Consider the following 13,598-nt stretch of genomic DNA (forward strand, 5'->3'; position numbering starts at 1 on the left):
TAGAATACTCAATTACAAAAATAGTCGCTAGCTGCAGCCCTAATATGAGCCCAAATGAATTAGAGTTGCCCATTTTCTCAAAATGTCCTTGCATTACGTCACAAAGTAAATGCCTAAAAATCTTGCAGCAAGATCAACTGTATACTGAGGGTGATAGGAGCAGGACCTGTCGTTATCATTTGATCACTCCAGGGGCCACGTTATAATTTTTTTTTTTGTCTCTAGCGAGACAATGAATTTAAAGCACATCTGTCAGCAGATTTGTACCTATGAAACTGGCTGACCTGTTACATGTGCACTTGGCAGCTGAAGACCTGCATTGTACCCACATTATTGAGAAAAATTAAGTTTTAATATATGCAAATGAGCCTCTAGGAGCAACGGGGGCGTTGACATTACACCTATTCTTCTCTCTCTGCAACTGCCTCTCCAATTCGACAGGGTCAAACAGTGAAATCATCATCACGCCCCTAAGGGCTTATTTGCATATATTAATACTTAATTTTTCTCAGCAATGCGGGCACATATGAACATGGGACCAACACAGACGCCTTCAGCTGCCAAGCGCACATGTAACAGGTCAGCTGGTGTCATAGGTGCAAATCTGCTGACAGATGCCCTTTAACAGGGGTTGTCTAGGTTCAGAGTTGAGCCTGGACATAACCCCTTCTTCACCCAGGCAGCCCCCCGATGTTCCCCCTTGCCCTGCATGATGCCGTTTGTTTACCTTTTTACATTCCGCCTAGCAGTGATCCCAGTGATATTACCAGCACTAATGGGCAGTCTTTAGCGCCAGCCTAGCCTGTTTTAAAGGCTCGGGCAGCGCTAAAGACTGCCCATTAGTACAGGTGACATCACCGGGATCACTGTTAGGCAGAAGCCTCCGCCTGGCATTGCCGGGTACATCAACGGTTCTTGGGGAAGAAGGGGTTCAGCTCTGAACCCAGACAACCCCTTTAAGATCTCCTACATCAATTAAAAAGTAGGCATATATTGTGTTTTGTTGTGAAGATTGAATAAGCAGATAGAAAACACATCAGTGTCAAATTTGCAGGTGTAGAGTTCCCTCTAAATACACAATGCTTCTTTTTCTGGCACAATATATAAAAAATAAAAGCACAGTATTTCTATTATGATGAAAACTTTAGCCTGGTCCTCAGCACCTAATTAAGTAGTGCTTGTTCTTTCAGGTTAAAGAAAACGTACAGTACAAATCTGCAGGTGACAATTTCAAACAATCCTATTAAACCTGTGTCTGTCATAACCTCTATCGCAACGGGAAAAGACATTTTGGTTGCAGTTAGTAAATGTCTGTTAACCATCAGAACAAAAGGTTGAAATCAAAACATTTCCTGAAAAGTTTATTTTCCGCAGAATAAAAGAATTAGCATTGTTGGTTTGGACTATAGAAAGACAAAAGGTAATATTCAAAAACTCATGGGGATTGTAGTACAAAAATGTAGACAAACATTGGAGCACAGGGGCGACTGACTTCCAACTAATACACAAAAAGACAGATCTGGACAGGTGGACCTTTAAATATTAAACTCAACTTCATGTTCCTTTTTTGTCATCTGTGGTCTTGGAGCATTGATCCCTTGAATTGCTTCGATAATGCTTCAAAATACCAAGCCTCTGGACCACAGGTGCCCAGCTTCTGAACCCATGTGATCACAGTGGCACACCTCTATGTATTAAAAGGGTTTTCCTTAATTTTGTTATTGATTGTCTATCCTCAGAATAGGTCACAGCAGACTGTCAGGGGTCCCCCCCCCCCCGCCCCCCGCCATCAGCTGTATGAAGAGGCCGCTTGGCTCTGTGAGAGCTTAGGCCTCTTCCTAGGCCAGTGACATCATATTCATTGGTCACATGACCTAGACACAGTTCTGTCCCATTCAAGTGAATGGGGCTGAGGTGCAATACCAAGAACAGCTGCTATGAAATGGACGGTGATGACCATCAGCCTTATCAGAGCAACGGTGAATGCAGCAGTTCCACCAGGGGCGGACTGGGCCGGGGGGCAGGGAGGCAATTGCCCCCCAGGCCGCCACGTCTAAAAAAAAATAAAAAAATTTTTTGGGCCGGGCTGTGGGGCAGGGGAGGGAGAGGCGTGTCCCTCCCCTGTTCTTCTGATAGGCCGCAGGCACTAATGCCTGCAGCCTATCAGAGGCCGGCTCAGGAAGCGCGATGACGTCATTATCATCGCGACGCCTGAGCCGGCAGCACACGCTGCTGATGGAGGTAAGTATTTTTTCTTCTTTGCGGAGATCTGGCACTATGGGGGGGGGGGGGGGGGGGCGGAGATCTGGCACTATAGGGGGGGAGATCTGGCACTATAGGGGGGGGGGGGGGCGGAGATCTGGCACTATAGGGGGGGAGATCTGGCACTATGGGGTGCACTATAGGGGGAGCTGGCACTATGGGGGGCACTATAGGGGGAGCTGGCACTATGGGGGGCACTGTGGGGAGCTGGCACTATGGGGGGGACTATAGGGGGAGCTGGCACTATGGGGGGGGACTATAGGGGGAGCTGGCACTATGGGGGGGGGACTATAGGGGGAGCTGGCACTATGGGGGGGGGACTATAGGGGGAGCTGGCACTATGGGGGGGCACTATAGGGGGAGCTGGCACTATGGGGGGAGCTGGCACTATGGGGGGGCACTATAGGGGGAGCTGGCACTATGGGGGGCACTATAGGGGGAGCTGGCACTATGGGGGGGGCACTATAGGGGGAGCTGGCACTATGGGGGGGCACTATAGGGGGAGCTGGCACTATGGGGGGCACTATAGGGGGAGCTGGCACTATGGGGGGGCACTATAGGGGGAGCTGGCACTATTGGGGGAGCTGGCACTATGGGGGCATTTCTTACTGGCACATTATGCGGGGGCACCATGGGGGAGAGGAGCACTATGGGGGTAACTGGGGGCTCTAAAGGGGCTTTTTTTTTTATTATTAGCACATTCTGGGGGGCACTATAGGGGAGAGCAGCACTATGGGGCATCTGGTGCTACTATAGGGGCATTATTTGGGGGCACTATGGGGAAGTGGGGGCTCTAAAGGGGCCTTTTGTATTGGAACATTATGGGGGGCACTATGGCATTTGGTGGCACTAAGGGGGCATTTTTTACTGGCACATTATGGAAGGCACTATAGGGGACAGCGGCACTATGGGGGAGTGGAGCACTATTGGGGCATATGGTGGCACTAAGAAGGGGCATTTTTTTACTGGTACATTGTGGGGGAGAGGAGCACTATAGGGGCATCTGCTGGGGGCACTAAGGGGCATTTTTTTACTGGCATATTATGGGGACACTATGGGGAAGGGGGAGAGGAGCAGTATGAGGGCATTTACTGGGGCACTATATAGGGGTATTTTATACTGGCATACATTATGGGGACATTAGCTCAACTGCGGGCACTAAGCGGGGGTATTTCATGTACTGTCATATTATAGGGAAAATTAGTACTACTAGGGGGTATTATGGGGAGCTTTACTACTACTAGGGGCTATGAAGAACATGATTACTAGGGCACTATAGGGGCATTATTACTACTAAGTGTGCTCTGGCAGAGAATTATTTCTATTGGTGGGATTTTGGGGAGCATTGTTACTTTGGGGGCACCCTGGCATAGTATCAGCTTAGCACAATTATTTTTGGGGGACATTATCTTTATACTATTAGTGTCTGGGCGCAGTTATTTTTTAGAGCGCTGTGTGCCAATAATTGTTTAAGGGGGCACTATCTGTGGGGTAGTAGTATTTCCAGGCGGACTGTTTCTGCAGTATAGTATTGGGGGCATAGCGGGTACAGTATTGGGGGCACTATCTGTGTGGTAGTTTGTATTTCCAGGGGGACTGTTTCTGCAGTATAGTATTGGGGGTGGCAGGAAACTAATGTCTGTTTCTCAATCTCTGCAGTGAAGGGAGATGGCAGAAAAATCATCATGGCGGTCTGGTCTGAATGGAGAAGATGAGGAAAGAGAACGTCTACAACAAAGGTGACATCACTGGATGTAAGAGGTATGTGGTGCTATGTAGGAGAGGAGATGCTCCGGCTCATCCCCCTGCCATTTGCAGAAGGAGGATTCAGAACTGGGTGAGGATGACGAAAGGGGGCAGCAGGCCACGGGCGGGTGGCAGATGGTGGGGGGAACCACAGGCCTTGAGCAGGATCAGGGTAGGGAGGAGAGCGGAGGAGCTTCCTGGCTGTAGCTTGTTATATAAGCAGGCAGTGCAGCCAGGACAGACCTCCCCTCTCCGTATGATGTGTAGAGACAGGCCGCAACTATAAAATGTCAGCTGTACAGTGTGTGTTGGGAGTGGCCTATTATATGTAGGAGGGGCTTTTAATGATGGGCGGGGCTAAAATGGGCCACTTGACTAGATTTGCCCCCCAGGACTAAGGCTGCCAGTCCTCCCCTGAGTTCCACGGACGTCTGCATGAGGCTTTACATGTATATGTAGAATTATCTCTTATGTATAGAGACAAGCAATCGATAATGCTACTGGTCATCTCCATACAGATTTATTGTTTCTGAGCAGCAGAAACCAAGATTTTGGTGTCCACATCAATGATGTCTTCATCCAGTGAACGAGGACAGGACTGTTACTGGAAATAAGTATTCGTAGGAATGCTGCTTTTCAATAATCGATTGTTGCCCAAACTCTGAAGGGGCCCACCCAGGAGGAGGACTAAAAGATTTTCTGCCAGAGGAGCCTCAAGAGTATTATATAATGACATTATATACAGTGACAAGACAAACAATATATAGGTGTAGGAAAAAGATGGAGCGGTTGCCCGGCCTCTTCTGAGAGAGCGATCTTGACTAGTCTCAGGAGTGGGGGTTGCACCGGAGGAGGGTGTTGCGAAGACGTTGCTGGTGGAGGTCTCATTTTAAAACTTGCTGAGGCCCCCAGTCATTTCTAGATACACCACTATACAGGGAACTTAGTAATGAACTGTGATTGTCCATATTGCCTCCTTTGCTGGCTTCATTAATTTTTTCCATCACATTATACCCTGCTCATATCTAGGGGTTACGACCACCCTACAATCCAGCAGCGGTGGTCGTGCATGCATCACTATAAGAAATAGCGCCGGCTTCTCTGGTGGCTGAGATTGTGAGAGTGCACACAGGTAAGCATGAGAAGCAGCTCCCGTACCGGCCACCTCGTGTCTGCGCTGCAGTGGCCATAACCCCTGGAAACAAGTAGTGTATCATGTGATGGAGAAATGCATCAAACCAGCAAAGGAAGCAATATGGACAATCAAAATACATTAGTAAGTGTCTTGTATTACCATTCTTTACAGGATAAATTAAGTGAGACAACCCCTTTAAGCCTTTTTATGGATATGTTCAATGAAACTGCCTATATCTGTTTAGTCAGTAACAGCTTCCCTCTCGCCAGGAACATGGCTTGAAACTAAGCAGGTAGGAAAAACATTTACGGCATGTTAGGACTTGATTAGTGCGAGAGAGACACACTCTACGACAAAGGTCACACCTGACTATTTAACCTTTCTCCAGTATCAGTCATTAGCCGGAAAAAGTCAGCAAAAATAAAGCCAAACTAAAATAAATAGGACTAATTGCATTCTCCCAGGTTTTGAAAATACATCAGCCCAAGCCCTGGAAATGTAAAGGCCATTAGACATGGTCTGAGATGTTTTACACAGTGTGGGAAAAAGATGCATGTGCTTTCTCAGGTGAAGTGCAGCTCTTAAAGGAGCTATATATATATTTTTTTTTTTAACAAGAAAATGCACACTGCTCATTTCTCTATTGAATATTACAAACTGCTCCTAATACAGGTTGTCCCCTTTAAATTAGTCAATGACTTGTAATTTTCATTGTCCAATGTGACAAATTTCAACCACTCATTGTCGTCTGGTTGCCTTTTCCATGTCACGCAAAAGACCACGTCAGCATCAATCAGAGACATATTTATGTGTAAAATTTGACCCAATGGTGCATTTTTAGGCAATAGTTGGAAAGCCATTCATGGCAAACAATAGTTTGTGCACACCATCGACAGAAGCGTAGCCTAAGATTAAAGGGAACCTGAGACTTAGAGGAGGAAAACGCCGTCCACCTTGACTTGAACAGAATTATTTTGGCAAGGAGATTAAAAGCAGATTTTTGGCCCATTTACTAGTCAGAAAACCACAACAAGAACTTCTTCCAGAGCTCCATAAGCACATAAATAAGGTACCGTGGGCAGTGTAAATGACATATCGGAGGTGACAGGTTCTCTTTAAGGTGGACTCTAAGGCCAGGTCATACTTCAAGACAATGATTTATTGGAAATTTGTGGTTTTAATTTCCAGAAGGTATTTGTCTGGCTGAAACATGGTCAATGACAATTCGGCTGTACATGGTCGTGTCCAGCAAAGCCGGAAAAAGTGAGCTCCGGTAGCCTGATCCTCTGTCAGATTAGGCTACCAGATTCCCAGAGCAACTGTGAACATAGCTTAAGGCAGGTAGATTTAGCAAGTTCCCTGGAGGCAGGGCTTCATAATGAAGTGCTCTCTGTACTGAGCTGCTTCACAGCCCCTTACCTCTGCTGTAATGGTCTCCTGGTTGGGTGCTATGGCGGTCACATGGAGAAGAAGGGAAGGGCTGTGAAGCAGCTTGCGAGTGCAGAATCTGGCAGAAAGTTTAGCAAGGTCAAAGTGCCAACTGAAACCCTTGAAAGACTTTGCCAACTCCCAAGTATTCTTAGGCCAGAGAACTACAAAAAGGAACTAGGCGGCACAAATTTATAGGTGGTGGAGGCCCCTAGGCAATTACCACTAATCTAGGCCCACATAAGCCCATTTGACTGGAATTAAACATGTTCCATTGTTCCACCTCCGAGAAGAAGGGCTTCCAGAAATATCTGGTTGCAGCTTATCCCCTGATTTAAAGGGTTTTTCTCACAAAAATTATTTGACATTTTTCAAAGCAGCACCTGGATCTCAATACTTTTGAGATCACATATTATTGAAAATGTAGTATACGGACTGAGTTATTCAGCAAAATGTATCTGTATTGCGCCGCCTGCCGTTTGTTCTTTTCCTTAGTTCTCCATTCACCTCAATAACATCGCTGAGGTAGTCGCAAATCTCAGTTCTATCCTTCGACTACCTCCAGCCATATCTACTGTTAGAAGCCGTGCCGGCTACAGGGAGAAATCTGCCGCAGAAAGGACATGACCCCTCAACTGCAAGCCTTAAGAACATCTAGCATTTGGGCCAATGACTGGTGGGATCTCTGGATCCATGTGAGGTACAGGGATGGTTCTAGCTTTGTTCCAAAGAGATTGCCATATACTATATGATGTCTGGTTTGCATCTCACTTTGATCGCAGGACAACCCCTTTGAAATGAACATGTACGCTCAACTGGTGTAAACGAAAACGTTTACATGGCGGTTACAACAGACAAATGATGTCCGACGACTAACTCAAGAGTGGGAGGGAAATGGTGAAGAACGTGCAATAATAATTTCCATATTAAATACTTGCTCTTTTGTACCTTCTCCAGATGTAAAATAAAAATAAGCAGCGCTTTCTGACTACATGGAAAAATAAAATCTGGACAAAGTACCAAGCTCTGTCTTCCAGTGCTCCTTATTATTCTGAAGTGTGTGCTGCATCCACTAATGAACTACGCCGAGAAACTGTTCAGCTCAGTGGGTGCTGTTCATTTTATTTTATCGTCTAAACGGAAGGGATGCCTTATTTACTAAATCTCTGTAGAGTCCCATGAGAGCTGAAAACTAAAGGCGCAATGTTGTAGCAACTCATTGGCTCGCCGTCGAATTGTTTTCTAAATGTAAATCATATCAGTGCTCTGTGCGGGTTTCATTTGTGAATACTAAGAACAAACAGCAGCCTTTCAGAATTTTATTAGGAGGAGTAAAAAAAAACTGTAAAATAATAAAAAAAAAATAATATTACCTTCTCACAAGTGGCATACTGAGAGCCCAGCCGGCAGCAAAGTCTGGATACTTAAAATTTGTAGGGTCTTCAGCAAAGGCATAATGATGAACGATAGTAGACTCTTCATCATATAGTTCTTTCCCCAAAAAATATTTCTAAACCAAAAAGAAAGGTATACAAAAGTCTATAGCTTATAATCGGAAAGGACAGAATAGCAACTACGGTACTGATATAACGAATGAACATAAATACAGTAGGTAAAGTTAACAACTTTGTGGAAACCAGGTACGTAGGTCATGTGCACCCGGGGCAGATTTGCTGCAGAAGTTTATTTGGATGTCCCATTTGTTTGAATGGGGTTTACAGAAATCCATGCAAATTCTGCAGAAACAACCCTATTCTGATATATCTGAACCGATTTTTTATTTGGGAAATTTCAACAGTTTCCTGCTGCTCTAGTCCAGCGTCAAGGGTCTCATTCCTGCTGCTTCCTGTAGCCTGTGGCCTCAGGAGTAACCACTGCTTGGGGACGTGTCCCTGCTGAAAACAGTGAATGGCTTCAACGTTGCACGTGACCATAGATGGGACGCCACACTTCTGATCCACAGAGGACTGGAAGGAGGTGAGATGAGAGCCTTGCACTGGATAGGCTAGTGTTTTTTTTTTTTTTTTTAGATTCTCTTTTAGAGACTCACCCTGGTCAGATAATCCCTTATAGGGGTTTTCCAGGATTACTATTGTTTTTAAAAGATATGTTCATATAGTTGCTTTCCTTACCTCCTTTCCCCAATCACTCTGGTTCGTATATAGCAGTATCACTGTCGCAGTTCCAGCGCCGATCCCAACAATGGGCAACTAGTCTATAGCTACTCCCACCCAGCTCGTTACATAGACACTTGCTGCACTTGCGGCCTGTGCCTACAGCCCCACTCCTCTGAGAAGGCATGGGTGCCTCGCCACTCACCCAGTGCCTTTAGTGCCAGCCATCCAGACCTGGATCCTCTTCTCTGCGCACCTGAAGAGGGCCCGACCACCTGTGCTTCCTATTAAGGCCACCTAGCTCTGCTCCTACGGCATGTGAGCACCATCCGGCTCTTGAAGGGCCAATGAGCACACTCCCCAGTCTTCTCCAGCCAACAGTTGTCCATCTCAGAGTATCTAAGGAAACTTCCCCTTGGGGAGTGTGCCTGAGCTTTAGATTACCTAGCTTGTTATCGACAATTGGTGATAACTGGCACATCGACAAACAGGAGGCATTGCACAATTATCCCACATGACGATAACATTTTGAGGTTTCATGTGGCTATACATTTTTTTTTTTCAATCTGCCTTTTATACCCCTCCTACATTCCACAGATTGGAGCTAAGTGCTTGAAAATCTGATCCTAGTGACACCTGTTACCTCCTCCATTTGCATAACATTTTGGCTTGTGCTGGTATTTTAATGTTGAGGAGTGTAGTTTTTAATTACACCCCCTTGTTCTAAAGACTTTCCTTTCAAGACTGTACTGATGGGCCAGACCAGCACCATTTCTGACTACCGATCGACACATTGAAGGGGTTGGTCACTTTATATGGTATTTAATTTCACAGATTTGTGACCTGTATTAAAGGTACTCTTTTTAGCAGTTCAGTGCCATTGGCTTGTTCTGAGAAATAATGACCTCTTTTAGTATAGCCTTCTCCACTATCTGCATGGTGCTATGGTCCTATACATTGATGCTGAGGGAGAGGCAAATAAGCAGATCAATCAGCAACTTTCAATAACACGGCGTGGCAAGGAAAACTAGCACATGCACAGTACCGTGTTGTCCAATAGAGGCCACCAGTGGTTGGGTCTGGTCATGTGCTCCTCACCAGCAGCATGTTTAGGAATAAAGCACCATCTAGACAGTGCAGAACACTATACTAACAAGGGGAGAGCATTACTCAGAGCAAGACTTTGGCAATTGGCTGCTAAAAACAATATATTATTAAGTACATACATTTTTTAGCACAATGCCCTGTTCAATGACATCCTAATTGCCATCAGTGTAAGTGGCTGAATAACTTTATCCCCATCAATTTTTTACCATTTCAGTTTTCATGATTATTTCAGTCAGGAAGACATACCTTAGACTTGTCATATCTCTGCAATGTTTCCAGTAGCTTTCTGAGGCTCACCGATGTGTCTTCTTCACAGAAAAATATCCAGGAAGAATTTCTGCCATAATTATCTGCAAAACTTTAAGATAGGAACATTGTGAGGATGATGAGGATAAACACTAAAAAAATTTCAAATAGAAATCTGAACACAAAAAAGCGAGGTGATAAATGTACTATAGGTAATGGACATCACTGCTTACTAGACACAGTGGTTCCCAACATGATGATCAAGTCTTGCATCCCTGTCAACACAATACATCCTTGTATACTCAGAGTACTAAACAGAGAAGCATCCCATGTATCTGCAGCAAGTAGTAGATCTTTATTCAGTGTAAGAAAAATAACAAGAAAAAGTTAAATAATAAAAACTAGGCGGGCAGGAACAATGTGATAAGGTTTGGCCATAATGTTATATTATGTCTTGTTACCCTCATAAGCACTAGTGGGGAGAATGTGCTATTAAACATATGATGGTACAGGAATTCCTTGGGGAATGCACATTAAAGGGGCTGTCCGAGATAATTTCATGCAATAGCATAAAATAAAATAAAAATTCCACATGCTCTCCTCTTTTTCCAGTGCCATGCTCTGTGGCACTGTGCCGGTCCTCCAGCCGCTGTAAGGCATGTGACTGCTGCAGCCAATCCTTGTCCTCAGTTCTCCATTTGTTCAGTGGACAGAGCTGGTTACTGCGGCACTGACCCAATTAGCTTCAATGGGGCTAGCACTGAAGTCAATTCCATTTGCTTCACAGTGGAAAAAGTTGTGTTGTTTTGTCACCCACAAATGACCGAAACAGCTAATCGGCGGATGAGCGGGGCGTTGGAATCCTGAGGTCTATCCTGAGGATAGGTCAATATAAAGGGGTTATGGCATGATAATCAAAAAAATAAATCACACAACACATAGTAGATGACAATATCTTCATTATGAACATTGGTTAGCGTTAATCTGCCGGTGTAAAGGTGCCACCATTTAGCCAATGAATGAGCGAAATGCTCATTCATCGGGTAATATGATTGTTTTTGTGCGGTCTCCGAAATCATTGTTTGCTGGCAGGAGATTGTGCTGTCTAAACACACTCTGCTGCCGGCAAATAATGATTCTGTATGGGGATGAGAGATGGCATTAGTGATCAAGCCTCTCCATACTCTGGAGGAGATCACTGCATGTAAATACGGCGGTCTCCTCCACTGATGAGCAGGCGATTGCTGGGAAGGAATGCTTTGTTTCCGATAATCTGCTGCTAAATTGTTCAGCGTAAAGGGGTCTTAAAAGGGGTATTTTGATTGGTACAAGTTATCCGCTATCCATAGGATAGGGGCTAACTTTACGATAGGTGGAGTCCTAGCGGTAGGACCCCCACTAATCACGAGAGCGCTGTCAGCTATATCCGGAACACCCATAGAAATCAATACAGCGGTCACTCTGGTCATTTTAGGGGAGGCTACCAGGGGCCTACAGGGGGTACGGGCCCCATTCTTGTGATCGGTGGGGGTCCCAGAGGTCGGACCCCCACTAATCTTATTAACCGGAATAACCCTTTAAAGTTAGAACCAGCCCGGTACAGCACATGGGTTCAGAGATCTTCCTTTTCACTCCTTGTTCAGATTCAAACTGAGCATGTTCGACTAGCTCAGTGTGGTGGACAATACTGTGGAATACACCACATTAAACGTGACCTTGGGCTTTGATCATTGTTTCCGTCCTAATTTATGCACATGATAATCAATTATCCATCCAACAATGTGATATTTGGCCGTCAATCCAGGATCTCTAGATAAGTGCAGAAGTCGCTTTCTATACCCCGTCTAAGCTGACATTTGGTCACCTGGTGTCTTGTGAGAAATGACACATAGATTTCTAGATCGTTGATAGCGTCAAAGCATCAAATTTAAAGAAGATTATAAATGGACACACAGACATCTTAGATTCCTCACTTTTCCATCATCCTCCCCCTCCTGGTGCCGCAACATTGTCATCCTGCTGCTATCTCTATTACTGTTCCCACTGTGCTCCCCAATGCCCACAAACGCTATACTGCAGAAATAATAGTGCTAAACAGATAACCCCCACAAAAAACCCTCAGACAGTAATAGAGCCCCCTACCGTACCTGCAATACCAACCGCATTAGAAGTAGAGCCCTCCATTACTGTGCCCAATAATAATGCCCCCACAGAACACCTACATAGGGCATTAAGGCCCCCTATAGTGCCCCATTTATATAATACTCCCCCCAGCAGAGGTCGCGCTACATTTTTTCTGGAAGAGTAAAAATACTCCTCTTACCATTTTTGAGGAGTATTTTCAGCCGATGAGGAGTACGAAAGTTACAGTAATTCAAATAGTTAATACTAAGGTCTACATAACATTAAGGGGTTGCTATTTATGCAGGGAAACCATTACTAGTATCTAGAACTGTCTTCCTTGCATATATAGCAAATTTAGATAATTTAAAATCTAGCTGGTCACTGTTGCTCTGAGGGGGTCGGCACCACTGAGGTCACTGTTGCGCTGAGGGGTCGGCACCACTGAGGTCACTGTTGCGCTGAGGGGTCGGCACCACTGAGGTCACTGTTGCGCTGAGGGGTCGGCACCACTGAGGTCACTGTTGCGCTGAGGGGTCGGCACCACTGAGGTCACTGTTGCTCTGAGGGGGTCGGCGTCACTGTTGCTCTGAGGGGGTCGGCACCACTGAGGTCACTGTTGCTCTGAGGGAGTCGGCACCACTGAGGTCACTGTTGCGCTGAGGGGTCGGCACCACTGAGGTCACTGTTGCTCTGAGGGGTCGGCACCACTGAGGTCACTGTTGCGCTGAGGGGTCGGCACCACTGAGGTCACTGTTGCGCTGAGGGGTCGGCACCACTGAGGTCACTGTTGCTCTGAGGGGGTCGGCACCACTGAGGTCACTGTTGCTCTGAGGGGTCGGCACCACTGAGGTCACTGTTGCTCTGAGGGAGTCGGCACCACTGAGGTCACTGTTGCGCTGAGGGGTCGGCACCACTGAGGTCACTGTTGCTCTGAGGGGTCGGCACCACTGAGGTCACTGTTGCGCTGAGGGGTCGGCACCACTGAGGTCACTGTTGAGCTGAGGGAGTCGGCACCACTGAGGTCACTGTTGAGCTGAGGGGTCGGCACCACTGAGGTCACTGTTGCGCTGAGGGGTCGGCACCACTGAGGTCACTGTTGCTCTGAGGGAGTCGGCACCACTGAGGTCACTGTTGCGCTGAGGGGTCGGCACCACTGAGGTCACTGTTGCTCTGAGTGAGTCGGCACCACTGAGGTCACTGCTGTGCTGAGGGGTCGGCACCACTGAGGTCACTGTTGCTCTGAGGGAGTCGGCACCACTGAGGTCACTGCTGTGCTGAGGGGTCGGCACCACTGAGGTCACTGTTGCTCTGAGGGAGTCGGCACCACTGAGGTCACTGTTGCGCTGAGGGGTTGGCACCACTGAGGTCACTGTTGCGCTGAGGGAGTCGGCACCACTGAGGTCACTGCTGCGCTGAGGGAGTCGGCACCACTGAGG

General features: G+C 46.4%; 1 protein-coding gene across 1 annotated transcript in view; it reads right to left on the reverse strand.

Moving 5' to 3' along the window:
* B3GLCT (beta 3-glucosyltransferase) overlaps positions 1-13,598 on the reverse strand; it is a 519,846-nt gene that overhangs the window by 205,527 nt on the left and 300,721 nt on the right. The window contains exons 6-7 of the mRNA XM_044284963.1: positions 10,039-10,150; positions 7,945-8,081 (exon numbers count right to left, since the gene is read on the reverse strand). Coding sequence (XP_044140898.1) covers positions 7,945-8,081; positions 10,039-10,150 — 249 coding nt within the window. The remainder of the gene's footprint in view (positions 1-7,944; positions 8,082-10,038; positions 10,151-13,598) is intronic.

The sequence above is a fragment of the Bufo gargarizans genome, chromosome 3 (genome assembly GCF_014858855.1).
Source record: "Bufo gargarizans isolate SCDJY-AF-19 chromosome 3, ASM1485885v1, whole genome shotgun sequence".
NCBI lineage: Eukaryota > Metazoa > Chordata > Amphibia > Anura > Bufonidae > Bufo > Bufo gargarizans.